This window comes from Larus michahellis, chromosome 8, assembly GCF_964199755.1.
Source record: "Larus michahellis chromosome 8, bLarMic1.1, whole genome shotgun sequence".
NCBI lineage: Eukaryota > Metazoa > Chordata > Aves > Charadriiformes > Laridae > Larus > Larus michahellis.
This window is the reverse complement of record NC_133903.1, coordinates 44,206,616-44,228,952: the sequence shown is the minus strand read 5'-3', so window position 1 is coordinate 44,228,952 and position 22,337 is coordinate 44,206,616. Positions and strand designations below refer to the sequence as shown.

At 39.1% G+C, this 22,337-nt stretch overlaps 1 protein-coding gene across 1 annotated transcript in view; it reads left to right on the top strand.

Annotated features, from left to right (window-relative positions):
• Positions 1-2,184: 2,184 nt before the first annotated feature.
• AK5 (adenylate kinase 5) overlaps positions 2,185-22,337 on the top strand; it is a 97,519-nt gene continuing 77,366 nt past the window's right edge. The window contains exons 1-5 of the mRNA XM_074596651.1: positions 2,185-2,631; positions 4,483-4,669; positions 5,652-5,819; positions 11,760-11,929; positions 12,050-12,163. Coding sequence (XP_074452752.1) covers positions 2,572-2,631; positions 4,483-4,669; positions 5,652-5,819; positions 11,760-11,929; positions 12,050-12,163 — 699 coding nt within the window. The 5' untranslated portion in view covers positions 2,185-2,571. The remainder of the gene's footprint in view (positions 2,632-4,482; positions 4,670-5,651; positions 5,820-11,759; positions 11,930-12,049; positions 12,164-22,337) is intronic.

Here is a 22,337-nt window from a genome sequence, read left to right as displayed (position 1 = left end):
AGGTTAGCTTGAAATTACTCTTTTTTTGAACAATAATTTAGATGTGCATAATGATAATAGTTTTATGGCAGAACAGTCAGAATTTTATTTTCTGTTAGCATTATCTAACTGAGCAAAATGCCTGGGAGCCTACAGTAAAAAACAAACATCTCAGACAAGACTTCACACAAAAATTTTTCACATTCCTGAGGAAGACGCCATGGAAAGCATGTGAAAGGAAATATTTTTCTGTATCAATCCAGGACATTGGATGAGATACTAATTTAACCATAAATGTAGAATACATAAAAATATATATGCTGAAAGCCTATGCATGCAATTTCTCTGAAGCAATGATAATACAGCTGATTTTTTTGTATAAACTAAAAAAAAAAAAAACTAAAACCACAAAATGCCAAAACCACAGCTCTGTCTTCTTAAATAGAATGGCATCTTCCATTAGCCCTCCTTAGCAAAGCTCTTATTTTAAGAAAATATCTATTTAATTTAATTCAGTCTTCCTCTTGTCAAGCTTCATTTAAAGTCTTTTAAAAGCAATTGTGTTTCATATCTTTTGATTAGGACATTGGAGCCTACTCTATTTTTTATTCAATCAAAATTAAGATGTTGTGCTTTTCAATGACTTTACATTGGTTGTGTTAACATCTTAGCAAGAGAAAGCCACATCCACAGCCACATCCAGAGTTCATGGGAGGATGAGAGAGACTGCAGACGAAGGCTGACTGAACCCTCCAGCGAAGACTAAGGTCTTCCTTAAACATATGAGAAGTGCCGATGCAGTGACATTACTGCAGCACTAAGTGGGCACCACTGGATTCACAGAAAATGGAGCTGGAAAGGATCTTAAACTGTCTAATCCAAACTTCTGTCCAGAGGTACTTCAGCTGAAGTGGAGAATAGGCCACCCATCAGTGGGCTGCTGCGAAGGGACGTTAGGGGCTGCCCTTCAAGTGGAAGCTGCTGGGAGTCACTGGATGACTTGGAAAAACCTTCCCGTCCTATTTGTCAGAAGAAGATCATGGCACTCCCCCTGGGGCAGCGTTTAGCAGTTCAGGGAATGAACAAGGACTGGAAACTTCTCCAGGAGAAAGGAAAGTGTCTACGTAAAAAGTTGGAGGCAGGGCAGAGGAAAAAGAGGGCCGTTTAACTACAGAAGCAGCAAAACGAGGAATATGTCTGCAGCTGAGAGGGAGAAGCTTGTCAAACCAATATTGATCCACAAATCGCATAGAAGGGGGAGAAGCTTCTTAAAAGACTCCTGAGAAGACCTATCCCATGCTTGAAAAATACTGAGATATGGAAAGCACTTGCTCACTGTTGTTCACAACTTGCACTTACGTGACCCATTCCTGTTAGCGTATGCATCAGTGAAACTACGTGGATGTTGTGTTAGAAAAGATAACTAACAAAATTAAAATCTAATTGGAACATCAGATGATACAGGACATTTAAGCAACTGAAATAATCTACTCTGACTTCCAGTATGCTACAGAATATCACAGAAACTACCTCCCCCTTGCACTCCTCAGAGCACATCTATAATAATGCATCCCGTTTGGGGCTCCCCAGTAAAAGAGAGATGTTGGTAAACTGGAGCGAGTGGAGTGGACAGCTACAAAGATGGTCAGGCATGAGAGCACTTGCCCTTGAGGAGAGGTTGAGGGAAGTGGGCTTGTTCAGCCTGTGGCAGGCTTAGAGGGGATATAATAGCAGCTCTCCAATGCTTGTGAGGAGGTTATCGCGAAGATGGAGCCAGGCTCTTCACAATGGTGCAACGGTGGGCAAGAAAGAAACTGAGACAAAGGAGGTGCTGAATAGAAGAAAACCCTTTTTCACCACAAGACCAGCCAAGCACAGGTTGCCCAGAGAGGAGGCTACGCAGTTTCCATCCTTGGAGGTTTTGCAAGATGAGACTCGATAAAGCCCTGAGCAACCTGGTCTGACCTCAAGAGCTGCCCTTGCTCTGAGCAGGAGGTCGGACCAGAGACATCTTCAGGTCTCCTTCTGTGACCTGACTATCACAGTTGCTCATGAGCGATCACAGTTCATTGCCTTTACCAGCCCAAAGCATATGAAACGCCAAAAAGCGATGCCAAGGGCAGAGCCTGCGATGTACTGGGCAGCTCCCACCAGCTCTGCGCTACCCCCGCGTACAGCCCCCCCCGCACTCGCTGCCACAGCCCTCCCAGCGTGCGGGGCCCGCCTGAGGACGGCAAAAGGAGACGGTGCCTCCCGGGGAGCCGGCGTCCGACCTCTCCCGGGGCTCCCTGCCCGCGGCTCGCAGCCAGGCACGGCCCCCGCCCCGCACCGCCTCCCCTCGGGTGCCTCCCCGCAGGCACCCCCTCAAACTTTCCGCGGCAGCCTGCGCAAGCTCTCCCTCCCCGCCGGGGGGAAAACGTGCTCTCGGCTCCCTCCGTGCAGCGGGGACGGGGAGGCGGGCAGCCTGCCTCCCTCCTCCCCCCCCCTCGCCCCGGCTCGCCCGCCCGCGGAAGCCTCGCCGAGGCTCCCGCATTGCACCGCCGCGCCGGGGCTCGGCGCTGCCCACCCGCGCCCCCGTCCCCGGCTGGCGGTATGAGCGCCGGCGAGGCGAAGGAGTATCTGGCCCGCAGGGAGATCCCGCAGCTTTTCGAGGTAGGCGAGGCGCGGGGGGAGAACGACACACACACACACACGCGCGTTTTCCGCCCCGTCGGGGGGATGCTCCGCGCTGGGACCCCGCGGCGGGCTGAAGGTGGCTGGAAGGACGGAGCAGCCCGAGGGAGGCTGCGGCGCGCGTACCTTACGCGGGGAGCCGCGCTGCAGAGGGCTGGCCCCCCACTCCCTGCCGGGGGGCGCTGCCGTGCCACCGCGGCTCCCGGGGCCGGCCAGCAGCGCCCGGCGGGCCGGGGTGGGAGCTGGCGGCCGCCCGGCCGGCGGGGGAGCGGCTGCCGGTGCCCACCTGCCGGCAAGCTCCGCGGGCGCGCAGGCAGGCGGGCGGCCGCGCCCCTCCGCCGCCGCGCTGCGGGCGGCCGCGGCTGCCCCCCTTCTGCCGCCCGGGGGGGAGCGAACTTGGGTGTCCGCAGGGCAAAGGACCCCCGGGGCCGCGCTGCCGAGGAATTCAGGCGAGGGGGATCTTTCAGGTTTTCTCCAGATTTTCATTGATCTGGGAGAAAAAAACCCCACAACTGTCTAGCGAGGTTTTATTTAGCTTCCTCCAAGTTACCTGCTGCTAATGGTCGGTAATTACTTCTCTGTGAAATGTGCAATTTTATTTTTTTTTTCCGAATTAGACATCCTGCCACCTATACAAAACACAGACACGCACAGACACGTATATATTTTCCCTGGTCTGTTCTGAAGCTAGACATTTTTCTATGTATTTGAAAATTACAGGACATAGACCATGCTAATGTTTTACTAACGCGTTTGGAATGTGGATGTTTTAACAAGAGATGCAAACAAAACTGTTTTTCCGTAGAGGCTCAACGCTTGAGCTAGCAATTTTAAAAAAATGGTGCATATCTTCTGCAAAAATATATGGCTAGTTGCTGTGATCGGTTATGTAGTATAATAAGGGCACAGATGCATATAAATTATATCCTATTTTAGAAATACAAATGCTTGTAAATAACAATTATTGTATAAACTGTAGTTAACAACTGAGCAAATCCTGAATTGGTGCTATTTATGTTTATTACTAATATCAACTGTGACCCTCAAGTTTATTTGCACAACAATTAGGAAAAGCACAAAGGAACAGAAAGACATTTATTGTTAAGAGAAGGCTGGATGCAGTTGTGTTGTGGAGAGGTGAGATGATGACTTATGTATCATTTCGTCAAGGAAAATCAATTCCCATGCGTCAGAGGAGGGCCTGGCTCCCCATAATGCCCATCGGTGTGATGGGTGCAGAATTAATCCCGGAGACAGGGGTTTTCTAATGGCTGGGAATTTCTGGTCAACTAAATCTGGAAGCATCTGTGAACTTTGTGTTTGGGTTTTTTTTTTCCAATACTGATCAAGATGGTACTTGGCTATAAAAATCTTTTTTTTTCATTATTTGTGGAAGTGTTGACTTAAGAGAAGATACTTGCGGGTGCACTGGTCTTTAAGGAAAAGACACGTTTCAGTGATCTAATAGGCTACACTCAATATGTAACTTTTGGGGCTGTCTAGCTTGTGCACTGCTCTGCGTATATTTGCCAGTTGTAGTTCTAAGAAAAATGTAGGGAGCTTTTTTACTATTTTCAGTTTTTATGACGGTGCAAGCAGACAAATATAAAGACATAGCCACGAGCTTCCTGTTCTGAACCATTTTTGTGACACCGTCAAAGCAAAATCTTAGGATTTTTGCAGGCCTCACTCTCATACAATGGCTTGAAATGCAGTGTGAATACACCAGGAATATGGGGTTTCTCTGTGTAAAGTATAATTCAAAGTAAAAGTGCTTGCTTTTTCCTGGCGTCTGTCATTATAGTGTGTATTTCTGATCTTACGTTGCAGAGTCTGTTGAATGGATTAATGTGTTACAAACCCGATGACCCAATTGAATATTTGGAAAGCTGCTTGCAGAAAGTGAAAGAGCTTGGAGGGTCAGAAAAAGTGAAATGGGACACTTTTGTCAGCCCAGAAAAGAAGACCCTACCTCCACTCAATGGAGGGCAATCCAGGAGGTCTTTTTTCAGGAATGGTAATGTATTAACTATAAAAATGGTTGTATTTTTTGTGCTGTGGGTGGTTTTACATCCAGTACTGAATTCTTTTATACTTACTTCTATAGCAGATCATGCATCTTTCTGATTTTCCTTAGGCGAAGGACTCAAGGATTCTATTTCCTTGCATTTTGGCATTTGTTTTTCTCCTCCCATAACAGATACCATGCAGGAGAGGAAATTGTATCATTTTGCAGCCTCATGATGGTTGTTTGCGGTGTAAATGTTTAACACGTTAGTGGAGAGATTTCTAATATCTTACCTAAAACATTTGCAGAGATAGGGACAAAATTGACTCAGTGCACTTGCTTTATATTTTCAGTTGGTCCTTTTGGATGACATAGATACTAACTTCAATGCAGTTACACTAGGTTGTTTTTCTAGTTTATATAGGAGCTATATGCTAATTTACTAAATACAATGTAAATGATAAACACTCAGAAAAAAGCATGTCTCATAAAATCTAAGCAAATGTCATACCAATACCTGTAATTATTTTATTTGTAATGTTAACCAAGAGTAATTAGGTCATCTTTCAGTTGCCATAGTTATTCTTCCTTGCCATCCAGCATTTCATTAAACTAATTAGCAAGAATACTATCTCTGTTGCTGTGTACATGTATCACCAAAAGAGTTCCTCTTAATAGTAGAGGTTATCTGCACAATACAGTGCTTTTCTTCTCAGAGGCCACTGCTGAAGTCTGGGTGCTATGGGCAAATTTTCACAGAAAAGTGGACGTGCTTGTAAAAAACACCAAAGCAGACTGACTCCTGGTGGTTCCAATTTAATAAATCAGCTAAATAGGGGCAAGGAATATATCGTATAGTAACAGCAAGCACATTGTATAATTAGGAGATATTTATACTCTATTTATTGTAAGTATTTAAATCTGTGTACACAATAGATTTTGAGTTTTCTGTGTATTTCCACAATTCCCAGTTTATCTTACTATTTTACAGTGATGCCTGATAATTCTAACTTCCCATATCGACGGTATGACCGACTCCCGCCAATCCAACAGTTTTCGATAGAAAGTGACACCGACCTCTCTGAAACTGCTGAGCTAATTGAGGAGTACGATGTATTTGATCCTGCAAGACCTCGACCAAAAGTTATCCTTGTCATAGGTATGAGGGCAGAGTCATTTTGACCAGATTTTATCTTTGTTACTTTGCCTTTTTATTTGTACTGCAAATGCATTGAATGCCGATATGTATTTAAATACAGTTTTTCCATCTGCCATAGCAAATAGTGCAGCCCAAGTAGAGTGTATCAGAAGGGGAAATTGTTCGTGCTGAGGATAAAGCATCCCAACTGTAAGCATTTTAGGGGTTACGGTGAGCACTTGTGGTCATGTTCTGTAGACTGGATGCCCGTTAGCAGCTGGAGGGCTCATGGTTTGCTTATGGAGCACATCTGATTTAGTTTAAAACAAACCTGGCTCGTGCATTTCAAGAGCCCCACCACGTGAACCAAAGTGCTCTTCCAAAGCGTGCTCTGGATCTGAATTAAAACACTATTGTAGATGTACTCAAAGCTGCTGACAAAAAAGGATATTTAAAAAAATTGGATAAGTGAGCTCAAAAAGGTGATAGGGAACTGTTGTCCTCTATATTTAGAACCTTGAAAACTGGTCGGATTGTCCAGCTGGAGTGAGCGTACACGATCTCTAGTCCATTGCATTGATAAATTAATCCCTGTCTGTATTTGGCAAATGAATCCTGTGCCATCTTCAGGGAGAGCGAGCGAGCAGTTAATCGTGCTCTCTCCTCAGGTTCTCTCTTGTGTGCTGTTAAGTGTCCTTTCTAAGCAACTTGTACTTTCCAGCCCCAGACAAGCATACTGTTTATTAGGAAATAGCTGCAGTTTAAGTGTTTTATTCTGTTTCTGAATTTAAGTTCTTTGAATTAGTTTCCTTGTCACGTGGGATAGTTTTCTTTCAAAATTTTACTGCCAGGCTTAATTCGCTGATTCTCGGGATTGTTCACATAGTTACAGCACAGGTGCCAGGTGATGGAGAATCACATTTTTAGTCTATAAAGCTGTATTTATATTAGAGATATTGCTTCCGTAACAGAGAATAGTACGTAGTATAGTAAAAGAGAATAGAAATGTCTTCTCGGTATTGTAGAGTGGGATCTCTAAGAACAGCATGTCCTCTAGGCTCTGCATCCAGCAGTTCTCAGAAATGTCATGTTGGAATATATTGAAAACAGAAAAGCAGGCATTTTTCTATATTTGTGGTATGCCAAATAATTGCTTAGGCATTTGAATATTCTTAATCTTTTGTTTTGGAATTACAAGTCTCAACATACAAATCTCTCCACGCATCGTTGAATTATAAAGCTTGCATTAGATGGAGAAATAACACATGCCGTTCTTTCATCTTAATTAATTAGCTAGCCTTCCTTTTCATAAAAGAGAAAAACTGGCTCCTTTTCAGTGACCATAGAAGGCTCTTAATGGGTTGAAATCCATGTAACTCTATTGCGGTAGAGTGATGAATGAAGGTTTGAACTAGGTGAAATAAAAAGAGATTGGCTTTCACCTCTGGAACTGAGTGCAGGGGTATTTGAAGTGAAAACCTTGAGCACCAGCATACAGTGATCAGACCATGGATTTTACAGAGCTTTTCTTTTCCCCCCTTTATATAGGGAACATTGTAAACATTCCGCAAAGGCTATTTCAGGTTTATTTTCCAGCTGAGTTTCTCTGTCTATTATAGCGTGATCTGATAGAAACACGGTGCTCTATGTAGCTTAGCAGCTATTGTCCAATTTTGTACAGTATCAAGAAAATTTCTCCCAAATTCAACTTTCTATTGAGAAAGCACATAAAAACACACACTGGGAAGAATAAAAGAACAACTAATATAGTGAATGAAAGACAGAAAATTAAAAAAAAAAAGTGTAGTATTAATTTCAAGAGACAAATATTGTGCACAAAAAACGTGTTGCATATTTTTCAGTTTGCATAAAATGCCAGCGAAAGCTTCAGTTAAGCAAGCTATTTATGGCTAACTAGCCATAACTAACCTTACTGCCTAGCTCAGATGGTACTGGGCCCATTCATCATTGGGGACCGAAATGAATAGAAGTTAAAGACCTGTCTTCTGCTTCACATATTAGGTGAATTTTTCTTTAATAATGCATTAGCCCAAGATCTTTTTAATTCTTCCATAAAGGTTTGTACAACTTCTTTGCCTTATGAAATCTATCATCCTTATAATGAACTGGGTAGCTCCAAGGCAAAAGAGAACTCACTCATGAAGGTGGGGGTTTTGTTCTTTTTCTGCCTTTGCAGAAAAGTCTTCTAGAGAAATGTAAAGCCACAAAGCTGGAAAGTGAGTATGTGACTGGATTTTAGAAAAATCAGATGGAACCAGCCAGGATGGCACACATCTGAATCACTGGAAAATTAAGTTTCTAAGGCGTTATAATGCTAGGAAACTAGATTGTGTTTAAAAATGTGCTTCCTAACGTATTTTGACAAACACATTTTTACTATTGATACAGCCTGAATACCAAGATCTTAAAAAATGAATTATCTGGTGTAATTAGTCCCACAGTTCAGTGTGTTTTCATACTGCACTTAATTTAAAATATTAGTTAAAATGAAAAGAATATGTTTTCCTTTTATAATCAAAGTTTAAAGGATTCATCAAAGGTAGGGCTGTCAGCAGTTGGCTGGCCTGTTGATTTGTTAAACCCGGTCCACAGCTAGGTTTTAAAATCATGTCTTTTCAGAAATCTTTGTTATTACATGAATTTATTTTGAATTTACAACAATATAAGCTTAATTGAAATTGACAAAACTAGATTAAAACAATAGCTGTCGTAAAAGTTTTTGGGCATACAAATCTTCACTTGAAACCAGTGAGCAAACATAATTTTAGATGCAGTAACTGTTCCCTAGTCTAGACGTCTTCTAAGAAATGTGTAAAATAATCACGCTTTTCTTGAATAATATATAATCTCAGAATAAGTGAAAAGAATGAAAAACAAAAATGATTGGATTTTCCTTTCTTGTGAACAGTTTGTCAGTATGATTTATTAAAGAGTCAGGAATGGATACATAGTTCAATAAATTATAATGATTTGCTGTGGGATGTAATTTTGTCCTATCACTTTCTTTGTGTTATTACCTGAATGTTTCCCCTTAGATTGTAGGTGGATAATCCCAGTTTGCTATAAAGGTCTATTTTTGGATTGAGAAAAACAAAATGTATGAGAAGTTAATGAACATTAAAGCAAATACTTATTAGTTTTTTTCTGCTTGCAACTCTAAATTGAAAGAACAGAAGTGCCAAACTATACTTTTTTTTCCTATTTCTCTTTAAGGGCAAAGCAAAGTTCTCCCTAACAGGAGTGTAAAATCTATCTACTTCGTTCCCAAAAGTTTTTTTTCAGCTATTTTTTGGTTTTACAGAGACTGATCTTTTTTTCAACGTTCTGGTTTTCTGGCATGTTTTGTATCTCTGCTGGAATATTGGCAGTATTTTCCTTGTCAAATTTTCTGTTTCTAATTTTCTACACATCACCTATATATTTTTGCATTTTTATTGTTTCTGGGATGCAACATACTATGTTTCAAACTTCTCTTGAGTCTCCAGGAAAATAAAATGAATTTCCTTCCAAGGAAGTGTTGTATCTGCAGGAATTAAGCGCAACATTGGCTCCAGTATGTTTCATAAACCGTTTCCTCCAAAGCACAGTCACAACCTACCGCCCCTTTTTTCCAGTAGTTAGGATTGTTGGCAGTAAATAAAGCCGCATAAATTCATATTAATAAATGTTACACGCATATATAAATGCACATATGTAAGATATGTTATTTGTCTGTTATGCTCATTAGATTGCAATGTGTAGCTTGATATCTAGAGAGAGGGTTGCTTATGGAATTTTTACACAGAGTAAGTAGACATTCCAGTAACAAGTAATACGGTATTCATTCACCTGGCAAAATCTGCTCCATACAAACCGGCAGCGATCATCGAACAATTAGCTGCACTTCTTTGTGCTGTTGTTTTTAGCTCCGTAAGAAGAAGGACACTGGGAATCAGTTACTCCAAATTTACTATCATTCCACATTACCAAGAGGCTGTAATAAACTGTAAACTACGTGAAATTATCTTGTTTGAACATCTGTATCAGGTATGTTTTTCATACAGGAGTGAAACACAATGTGAGGTTTGGTGAAGTGCATTTGTCGTGGGGAAGGCTGCCTGGGCCGTCAAAGGGAGCAGGGGACAGCCAAAGCAGAATTGCTTTGTAGCCGCTTTAGTGGAGGAGATGATTCCTGGTATATCAGATGCTTGTGTATCTACAAAAGGGAAACATCCTTTATTCTAACCAAGAGGTCAGCTAAACTGTCTATGAAAGAAAGAGTTCAAGCTGAATATACTAAGCCCATCTAGATCACCTAGAAGAACTGAAATGGAAGAATAGCTGTAAAACCTAACATAATCTGCTGAAAGAGGAGAGAAAGCACGTGCCTTTTCAGGAGAGAAACAGCAAGTGAACTGAATGAGGGAAAAATATTTTTCAGTTGTAACCTTATACAGACATAAGATACAGCTTTTCTTTCATTTCTTTGCTTATGTGTTTTATGAACATTTGTAGCTGTATTGACTAGTTGGATGTTACAGATAAATGCACATATTTGCATTTATCTTAACCTGACTTGATTTAAGCATTATTTAAACTAATTGGAACTTTTTCTTCCCAAGGGTATAATTAAACCGTGGGCAGGGTATAGGAACACCTTGACAATATGCAAGTTTCCACGTGCGTTCTCTTCAAATGGGTCCCAATCTGAGTTGCAAGGGCCGGGTGAGAGTGTCATAACTGTCTATGAAGAAATACTGTAAAGCTTATCTTACAGTCAACTGTATTGTTTATACAAATGCCTAAAAGCTATTTATGGGAATAATACAGATAATATAAGAAAGAGTTATGTGATTACTAACAAGAAGCTCATTGTATTCATATTTACTTTCATTGCATTGCTGTATTTTTTAAAATTCATAGAAAACGTGTATTATATTTTTTATAAATCTCATTCTTTGTCTGTTGAAATAAAATTCAATGTTCTTACACACAATTCCTCAAAATATAGTGTTGTGAATTAATATAAAAACATTTGTTTTGGTTTTGCTTCGTTATGCTATTCAGTAACATATACATTTCTAGATATAAACATTTATTTTTATCAGAAAAATTCCCTATTTTTACATATTGGATTCCGGTTTCTCTGCTCGTCACATCCTTTTAGTTCAGACAGTGTGATTTTTTTTCCATGCATTCTTGCTTCCACTGTCCAGCTGACCTTCCTTTCAGCATGCCCTGCTATGTAGCTGTTTTCTTTGATTTTGATACCTATTCTGCCGGTGCTATATTGAAGGGTCTCTTTACTCTTCAAGTTGTACAGCAAACTGAACCTAAAAAATTGCTTCTCTATCAGATGCTTCAAGCATCAATACCAGAAGTATGCGAGGTTCAATAAAAGTCCTTGTACCAGATCACTATGGAAACATCTCAGCTGATTATTTAATATTTTTCTGTATTTTAAAATTAGAAAACCTCAGAAACTCATGCAAGCATATTTAGAAGCAGATTTTATTAGTTCCATTTCATGACTAGTCCACTGATTTCATTGGCTTATTTAACCAAATATGATTCTTTCTGACATGAATACGCTTCAGACTATCTGGCTCTATCTTTGGATTCACAGAGTTCAGGAAGGCACCAGTTCATTTGTTTCTTCCTCTACTACAAATCAAGAAAAATTCCTTTCCAGGAAAAGCTTTAGAATGAGGTCAAGCCTAAAAGAACATGTTTATTTTTATTTTGCAGGTAGATATGTATTATTTTTTTTTACTTCATTTTAAAACCTGTTACCTTTATGATCAGGTAGATGAGACCTATTTCTAAATGGCTGGTAACAAGTCATCCAACTGGAAGATTTGCTCTAATAATGGTTGGAAAATTAACGCCAATAGCAAAAATTTCACATGCGATTGGGTACTTCGGATGAAAGATTAATGTTTTGCTTATAATTACCAATAGGTGGCCCAGGAAGTGGTAAAGGAACACAGAGTCTGAAAATAGCAGAACGTTATGGATTTAACTACATCTCAGTTGGTGAATTGTTAAGGAAGAAGATCCACAGCACAAGCAGCAATAGAAAATGGAGTCTAATTGCCAAAATAATTACTACTGGAGAACTGGCCCCTCAGGTACAGCATATCCTGTGTTAATGTTTACTTTCGAAGGATTCGTACACGCTGTATTAATACGCACCATCAAGAAAACCTCCTTTACAATATTAACTAAATAACTTCTTTTCTCTTTGAAAGGAAACAACCATAACTGAGATAAAGCAGAGATTAATGCAGATCCCTGATGAAGAGGGTATAGTGATTGACGGATTTCCCAGAGATGTTGCCCAGGCAATCTCCTTTGAGGACCAAGTAAGAGATTGTTTTTATTCTTAAAATAACTTGCATATCTCTACAATAGTTAAGCTTCTTGAAATCATCAGTAAGATTCCAAGAAACACTACATGTTGTTTCTAATTGAGCATTGTTCTTTAAATCTTTGCAAATACATAATTAGAGGTTGACAAAGGGTTATTCTTTTGGTTTACGTTATATTACGTTCTGTCTGAAGACAGACTATTTTGTAAAAAGACAATGTGATAATATAACCCATAATCAAAGCCTCAAATCCAACAATTAATATTTTTTGTTTCTTAGTGATTTAGAAAGGGGGAAGACATTATATTTTCATATCTATTTGTTCAGTCTAATCTACATTAAGAGAAACAAGCTTAAATCAATACATATCTTCACAATGCTTTTACTCTCAAGTTTATTACGGAGCATTGAAAAGACTGGAATAAAATAAGGGTTAAAACTGCCCAAGTTTTGCAAGTTTTTGTAAACCAGAAATTATGCTCTTTTTTTAGAAATGTAGATCATTTTGTTATTCTAAACTACAACTGTAAGGTTTAGCCAGCTAAAACTGTATTCCTGAGTTCTATTCACATGTTGTTTTCATGTGTGTATTTTAAACGAATTTAAAAATACTTAAATTCTGTGGAAAAACAAACAGTTTATGTCATTTGCTGATCAAGCGCTGTTAACGTAACAGTTATGGTCACAAGTAAATGTTGCAGTTTCAATGCTGAATTTTTAGAGCACCCTTCATGGAGAGCATTTCAAAGTCCTTCGCAATTGCTGGTGTACTACCATTTCTGTACTTTGAATTCTAAGTGGCATTGCCAAGACAGAAGTAACAAAAGAAAGCAGCTAATGAAGCATTTGATTAGTGTGCTTTTATAAGGTATTATTCTGGGCAAAATTTAGAAGACTGAACTGAGGAAATTAAAGGAAGCAGGCAAAATAGTTATTACAGAAAATAGCCAGTGACTGCCAGCTATATCTCCGTATAATTAACAAAAGAGAAGATTGACTATTTTATAAATGAAACAGCAGAAATTTAGGCTTAATGGTCATTTCCTTGCCTCATTTTTTATGTCCAGAATATTGTGTGATAGTGTGACTTAAGTGCATTTCTTTGTGCTATAATTTTGCGCTGATGTTGTCTTTCATGAAAGAATGGGGCATGTGAAACTGGGAGACTGACAGGAGTTAAATTAAGTACTTAGAGTTATCCGAGGATCAGATTCTCCTTCTACCATGGAAAACCAGTTAAACAACACTTGAGCACCCATCATAGGGCCCATTAGTAGTGGACGTAAATGGAAATAAATGCCATGGAAATAAATGTACAAAGGATGTACATGTTCCAACGTGCAACATCTATTTAATCCAATGGGATACGTTCAGTGTTTTATCTTGGCATTATATTTTAAAGAAATATAATATACTTCGTGTTTCTTTAAAATTCTCTGTTTAGTAAGGCATAATGCTACACACGTAAGTAGGAAGGTCTTGTGGTAAGGAAAGGGGACTATCAGCAGATGTGGTACCCATCTTCCTTCACAGGTTGTGGCTGACAGTAATCCATGGCATGTCAGATTATTTACATAAAATGGGCTAACATTTTTAGGCACTCAGAGATCCCTCAATGGGAAGTGCAATTGAGTTGTGGAGAATTTAGTAATTAACTGTTGTGATAATTTGTGTAGGTCTGCAATTAAAGATGCTACACAGGTGTTTTCCACAGCTTAGAAATGTTATAGCTTTCTTGTTAGCAGCGTGTAGAACAGAACAGAATTGTTCTCGTTAGCCCAAAGTGAGAAGATGAGAAATAATTAGTTAAAGTTTCAGTGAAGAAAGTTTTGATTAAATAGTAAGACACTTTATAATTAGAAGATCTACTAAGCAATGGAGCAACCTTCTGAAGAAAATGGTGAAATCTCACAAAATGCAAATAGTCAAATCACATTATTCTGTAATACATATGCCTTATTCTGACAAAGACATCCTGTGTAGAACATTGAGATCTGCTGATAAAATGTTCTGAATAAGAACTAATTGTTATCATTAATTTTGTCATGGATGAATACGTATTCTTACAGACCATTATGTCGTTATGTACCTGAAAGCAGCAGCAGTGGTTGTATGACACAAGCCATTCTAAAGGTTGCATTTAGGGAAACTGCCAAAAGATACATGAAGTAAGAGTTACTATTTATTTAACTGCTTTCCCTCATTCATGTTCTAAAATGCAATTGTGTGCTTTTGAACAGTTACTTTACATCATTATTTGTTCCATCAAGCAGCTAGAACACTTCCGTGTTTTATGATTTAAATTACAATAATGATGGTAAGTTTGCATAAGGGTAAATAGAATATGCTGTCTTTCTCAGTGCTTTCAGCCGTATAGGTGTATATAGAGTGGATGCCAGTGGGAGGAATGAGCAGCAGGGACAAGGGTGGCTGCTCATTTATCCTTCGTCATTGAGTGTGTTGGGATGGGTATTCATCTATAATCCCACGGAATCTTGAAATAAACAAAGAAGCATTCATTTTTAAAGTAGCATTTTCCACTGTATAGCCTTTCTTCTTTGCCCTTGTTTACACAGACAGAAACAAACTTCAAGAATATATGTAATAATACCAAAAATAAAATGTGGGGGGGAAATGTGAAGGACAAGTTATTAAACTGCATGGAAATAAAGATGAGTAATACAAGATAACTGAGAGAGTAGGTAAGGCTGGAACAGAGACTGAACAAATGTGAGGAAAATAGGAGGTCTATAAACAAACGGCTTGCAAAACCCTGTCATTATAGTTCAAGAAAGTATGTCTGGTCTTTATTAATTGTAAGAAGTCTATATTGTTTTGTTATCCATATGTTGTTCCTCTTTGTGAGGATGTGATGCAGCGGGGTCAAGAAAGTATCTGGACCCGATGTTACCTAAAGGGCCAGGAACTCAAAGCTTGGGCTAGATGGGAGCTGGCCACGGTGATAAGTGAAAGATGGACCAGGAGAGAGCCTGTACACTTTTTGGTCTAAGGCACATCATCTCCCCTTTCTCCACCAGTGCGTGTTGTGGACAGCAGATGATGAACAACTGAAAGGCAAGGCACAAAGGGCATAAAATCCATCTTGCTCCTAGACACTAATACTATAGTTCCCTGAACGCTGTTTACTGAACCTTTTTATATATATTATTATATGGTTTTCACCAGTAAGAACTGTGCTGAGTTACTGCAATGATAAACTAATTTATGTTGGAAACGGTTCACCATATTAGTAGCAGAAAAGGAAAAGGTCAGCTCAGGTGCTGGGTTTCTCTTGCAAGCACATGTGAAAATCTGACTGTGCTGTGTTTGCAGACATCTTTAACGTTACAATTTATTTATGCTAAAGTGGTTCCCCAGTTTTATGGCTCACATAGCTGTAACTGAGACGTGACACCGTTTGAGCTTTCATAATCTCTTAATTTTGTGAAAAAATCAAATGAATACATATATGTCTGAACTCTAGTTACAATACCTGTCCCGCATAATGTTCTAGTATAGAAATACACAATGATAATGAATTCTTGTTGAACTTCACTTGTAATTGCTCTTGGTACTACCAGGACATTTTTATCCCTTTGACTAATCCAGAAGCTGAACTTTTCTCTGGGAAAAAATGTTATTTTTAGTAAACGAGTCAAAGCAAACCAACTTATGCTAACATTCCCAAACATAGGTATAGCTAAAAGATGACGATTTCTTCCTTACTATGTTGCCAGACTCTCTTGTGGACAGTAAGTTCTCAACGTGTTGCTAGGCAGAATTGTATTAAAACACATTGCATCTCAGTGACTAAAGTGCCTAAGATAATGCAGTGTGTCATTTGCAGTACTCACAGTATTTCTCTTCCTGCTCAGATCTAGAAACCAGAGAAACAAACACTGCTTCAAAGCAATAATGTCAATCGGGCATAAGTGGATTAAAGAGCACTTCACACATCTGAGGAATTTTACATTTGAATTAAAGCTTTTTTCCCCTCTCTTTTATTGAGTTTTGCTAATGTCACTGTTCCTATCATCCATATAGTTAGAGCGGGAAAGAAATGTTTAAGGTGGCATCAGTGATGTTTTCAGATTTTCAGCAGTGCTTGCCAACCAGCAGCAACTCTGCCATTCTGGTCACTGTCTTACACCAGCTTCATTTCCTAATGGTTAGCTACTCATTGCACCCTCATAGCCATCAGCACTGCAGTTTTCTCTGAGGTTCTCTCAGGTTTCTCTGAACTTCTTATCTGAGTTGAAATAAGGCCTTTATTTTTCTCTTTGAAGACTGAATACAGGACATATAACTTCCCTTATTGGAAGTCTTGGATTGTTGCCAAATCCTGATTCTCCTGTTTCTTAATTCCAGAAAGCTGAGTCAATACTGCCAACACTTTTGATATGGGTACTTTTAATAGAGCCCTGAAGTCACATGACTATGAGAATCTCAGCTCTCACTTTAAGACAAACTTTAAGTAGTCATGGCTGTGGAGAAAAAAATGAAAACATTAATTTTTAATGTCTTAAAAGCAATTAGAACTTCCCATTTATGTATTTGTTTCAAGTATAATTTCTGGATTTTGATATTTTTGAAATCCTTCGGTGCAGTAGTGCAGATTTAATACTGATGTATTTCGCCTTTGAGTTTGAGCCTAGGCATAAAGCCGTCCTAAACCACAAATTTCTAAGGTATCTATGATCTCTGCTGAGTGCAAATAGTAGAAAGGTGTTTAGATTCCAAGCACACATTCGAAAATGCCAAGGAGAAAATGGTTTATTTACCATTAACCTGCCAGCTTGAAATTCAGCAAGTCACCTACAGTACCAGCGTGCTCAAGCATGCTAAATATCTTCCTCTCCCGTAACACTGCAATGAAATGCCTCTGACTGGTGTATTGAACTCAAATGACTTGTGAAGAAGAAACTGCAGTTTGACTTTCTGTGCAGTCTCTCACATGGCAATAAGTTTTTACCCTTCCCAGGAGAAGCAATTTCTCACTTCAGTATTTTCCAGTTAATTCAATGACTGGGTTGGTTTAGGGTTTTTTCCCACTTTCAGTCATTCATGCATAACTTTCCTCCTGATTTCAGTAATTCCTTCACCAACATTAACCCTGTTAGTTTCAATAGAGTAAGTACAGATGAAATTTGCTTAAATACATTAATTGTAAATTTTGTTACCAGCAGAATGAAATGTGGAATAGGTATTAAAATTAATGAATATTCATTAATGAATATAATTTAATTCCCTGATAAAAAAGAAAGACTATTTTTGTAGAAATTATCTTAAAAATATTTTTGCATTCTACGGCCTGGGTGACAAGACTACATTTGAAGAAGTAAAATCATAATTTATATAATAAACAGAGGCAGTAAATTGTATCTGATTCTTTGTTTAAAATATCCTTAAGAATATTCATAAATGCACTACACCTACAAGGAATAATTAGTTCATCTTGGCTGGGATTTGAGTTAACTTTTTAACTCCCAAATAATATCCCTTATGAAAATTATTGTGGGAATTAATTGTGCTAAAGTAGAATGAGCTATGTAGATGGAACAATACAGGATGCTGGGAAAAACTGACTTGTCTTCTCACAGCCTCACAGGCTAAGGACAGCGGTCCTATTCCTCCAAGTCTGAGACTTAAACCTCCAAGCAGAAATGATGCCTGCAGTCCCCTCGAAGTTTGACACAGGTGTCTGTGGCCAGCTGACCTATGGCACTCTGACTGCCAAGCTCATGCGCTGCAAAGAGGGTCTCAAAGAAAACCTGCTCTGTCACTGGCCGAGACTGTGGGCTCCAGAAAAACTAGTAAAATGAATGCAACCTTCCGCTGAATCTTCTTAAGGGGAAAGTATCTGTTCTTTGCAGTGGGTTTTTGTTCTGATACAGGTATTTTTTCTGCATCATCATCATCTATGTGTCTTTTTCATTTCGTTGCCTCCTTAACTTCTGTCTCCGTTCTCCCAAATCTCCACCTCACTGTTCCAGGCTGATAAGCCTCAGGTACAGTCCCCTACTGTATATATGTACCCAGTCATCTGTATGAGGAGCAGGAGGGCTAGCACATCAGCAGTCTGCATTGCAGTGGTTCCTCTCATTCCTTCTCTTTGGCCCTGTGGGTTTTACTTTGTTTTCTTAAAGCCAAGCCTGAGCAGGAAGCTTGTGGAATGGTCTTACTGTCTGTCTTCTCCTCTGGAAGCTAGAGCACTCTCCTGGGAAAGGCAAGCAGTGGTCAATTTTCTGCTGCATAAGAGACCCTAGACTTCAGGTGTCCTGTTTTTCTGCACAAGGGTTCTTCTCTGCTAACTAAATGAGCCAAAGGAGGGCGCATCCATTGCTAGTCCTTAACCCATAGGAGAGGACCTCATGTTCTGAATTGAGAGTGGATGGAGGTGTCTGCTGAGCAATTCTGAACCAGAGGTCTGCTTAGACCTTTCTTTGTAGCATTAGTGTTTGCAGCTGGGGATTCCCATCACCTTGTCGCCCTACACAGGTGAAAATCTGAATCATTTCTCCCTAAAGACACCTGCCTCCTCAATCAATTATATGGGGACCTAATTATGTAGTCTGGGCAATTTGCTGGAAGCTGACTTCTGGACAGTGTGAATACAGTTCAAAAACAGTTACCAGAAAAAATTTTGTTGGCAGGATTCGTTCTTTGACAACATGATCCATGATTTTGCTTTTCTAAACCAAGAAAAAAATACACAAACAGTCTAGTAACCCAGCAGAGATGGAAGTATAAAAAGCAAATCAGTAATTACAAGGGAGAGCACCCATACAATGGACATAAACTAGCTTGCTAGTAACCTTTACCAATTAGAATAAAATGCACTGTTAAATTAATGACAATTGTTCATGAGCTGTCAGTTAAGTTTTCTCAGGAGTGTCTAGTAGAACATACCAGGAATTAAGAAACAGAGCATTTTCATCTTTTGCCTAATGAGGAATAATGAGAGAGAGTGTAATCATCTAATTTCTAGCAAACAACTACACTACTCTCACTAACAAGAGGAGATGTAGAAAATATCCCCAGAGAGAAGAGAGCGTCTTTCTCCTTATACTGCTTTATGTCAATAACACCACCAACTTGCATGCAGTTACTCTCAATTTACTCCTTGTTCCAGCTTAGGAAGGAGATTCAGACCCAAAGAGAGTAGGACTTACTTACTAGTAAATACTATTCTAAAAAATGAGAGGATGTACCCACCAATTTTATTCTGAGTTGATGCCATATGCTCTTTGTCTCATTTAAAATTCAGATGGTTGTGAATTACCAGAAGCCTGTCTGTTCCCATAGGCAAAGATTCTCCCTTCTGCTGAGCTCCAGTTAGTAAATAGACAAATTCACTTCCCTGAACCCCACAGTGCTTCCTCACATGCGTTTCTGTACGTGAATAAGACCCTCTACCTTCAGTACAAGATGAGTGTGTTGTGGGAAATCAGCATGAAGGAATGCAGTTCTGTCTGTGTGGGTTCTGTATACCTTTTCTAAAAGCTGAGTCTCAGAATAAAACTTATTCCCTAGTCATAAAACTCCAAGCAATTAGTTCTGAGTTAAAAAAATAGGTTTGTTTTCAAATGAGTCATAAAAAAACCTTTTCCTTTGTTAGGAGAAAGCAATTTGTACTCATATTTACGTAGGAGAACTAGATATGTTTCCTCAGAAGTAATCCCAGATATCCATATGTTCACACTAGCCTGTTATATTCTAACTTAAAGTATTTATAAACACATCTTGCCGGCAGGTGCAATTGAGGCAAGTGGGAGCAGAATGGTTCATGAAAACAGGAGTAAAATATCGATAGCATTTCAAGGGTTTACCCTGAAGGCTGTAAATGTATGTAGGAGAAATATATTAAGTACTATTAGATCTGTACACCTATGGATATAGAAGAGATGTTACCCTTTTGTGCATCAAAACCAAGCAGAGGCTTGTGTTTATTAAGTGGTTTTCAGCTACTTCCTGATGATAAAGATGTGTATTCTGCAGGTAAAAGATGAATTCACAGAGGCATCACATAATCAGAACCTGCTTTGTATTCCTACCTCAAATGTGCTTGAATCACTTTTTTTTTCCACTTCAAAAAACCTTTTATACAATACTTCATTTGAAACTAGGCTTCTTGAACAGAGAATTTTAAACCATTGTTTTCACTGACTTCTTATTTCTGAGTGAAATGTATTTCAAATTACAATAGCCAGTATCAGAAAAAAATAGTTTCAGTTCGCAGGATTCTGATACTGTCTTCTGTGTTGTTGCTGTTACTAGTCAAAAAATTAAGACCACCACCACTACTCAGCTTCTGTAGAGAACCTTCTGTTTCAAGAAGCAATAGGAAATAATTAAAAGCTAATTAATTAATTTTCCACAGTAATTACGGTGTTGTACCGCATTATTATCCTCATTTTAGAACTAGAAAAAAAAAAAATTAGGCCCAGGGCATGCTTTCCCATTTTCTTAAGAAGGAACTGACCTCTGAAACCAGTGCAGTTTGTGGGAACTAGGCAGGTGAGAACCTGCATACGTGATGGTGTCATGGTGGCTTTCAGATCTTTCCCTTCATGTGGGGCTGCACTGACTCAGTCACAGTTTCTTTAAAGAACTGAGACTGACTGTGGAAAGCTCCACTCCCATGTTTGTGTGAAACAGGAGACTTTCCCTTTGTCTCCTTCCTCTTTTTCCTCCAGCACTAGTAATTTAATGAGAGATCTGTTTATTGTAAGTACTCTCTGTAAGGTTTGATTCTATATGTGAATTTATGTGATATGCAAAAGCTTAGGTCCTACACTTGAGGAGGTCTAGTATGACTTCCCAGATCTGAGTACATGTTAGATGCTAGTCCTGAAGATGTTTGGGAGTGAGCGTTGAAAGTGAGGAGAAGGCCAGCTATAGCTTGGAGCATCTAGAGGTTTCATGCCATTTTTCTTCACTATTATTAGGATCCACAGAAATGGAAATACTAAATAAAACTACTCACTTGTATAAACTCCTTTTATCCTTCACTTTAGTAGACCCCTGACTTGCAGGTGTAATTTCTGAGTCCCTGTGTAATGTATGTTAGGAAGCTCCAATAAGCCAGATGTCCACACTGGGACTTGAGATGTCTCTGTGCTCAGTCTGCTGCAATGTGCATCAGCCATTCCCTTTCAGGAGGCAGAGTTCCATGACCCAAAAGACTTCGAAATCTGTAGCATTTTTTTCCAGAATCTGTGTCATTATTTGGATTTCTTTACTACTGTATGCTCTTTAAATTCCCCACTTCTGGTTCCTCATTACGTGTCCACTACTAATCAACCTTAATTTAACAGAGCTACCTTTAATAATGTCCATGTTGCATGGGAATCTTAACAAAGAAACTTACTTTCATAGTCTTTCATATGAATAATTATGTGCCTTAAAGCTATTATGTGGTAGTAAAATTAACTGTTATAAGTAATTCATCCCCTGAAAGGACAGAATAACTGTCAATTATTTATTTAAAATAGTCTGAAAAGGGGGGAAAAGTTACTCTTTATGTTGACGTTGAGGTATGTGTGTCAGAGGTAGGACACTGGCAGTTACTTAAAAAAAATAGATTACAAGGTTAATTGTTTCAAAGTCTAATAGATACTCATTAAAAATTACCAGATTTCGTATTTTTGGGTTTGGTTTGTAGTTTTTTCTCATGTCTCAAACCAAAAATTTGATTTTCTTTAAAATGCTCTTTAATTTTCTGTAATGATAAAGAGGCCACCATCTTGCTTGCCAGTGCTTCTTATCAGACTGTCCTGTATTGTTTGAAAATGGCTCTGCTTTTTAGCCGCTTTCTACTTCCTCATCTCCATATCCTAGTCTGTCAGTGACCTCCTTTGTAAAGGCTAATGACCATCATCCCAGTTTTAAAAAGTTGTATTTGTTTCTTTTGACTTCAGAAGAACCTTTTTGTGCTCAGACTGGCAGGAGAAAAGGCCAGACTGTACTTCAGGTTGTACTCCCTCAAATGACACAGCTAGACAGGACTTTTTAAAAAAAACTTGGTTATTAATTTTCAGATGTCCACTTGTGAATTCTGAAGTATTCCATCTAGTATATGGTTGTCTTTAGGCAATTTAACATCTTTGGGTCAAGGGACCTAGATAGAGAATTTAGAAGCATAATTGGTTTGTTCTGCCCTCAATAG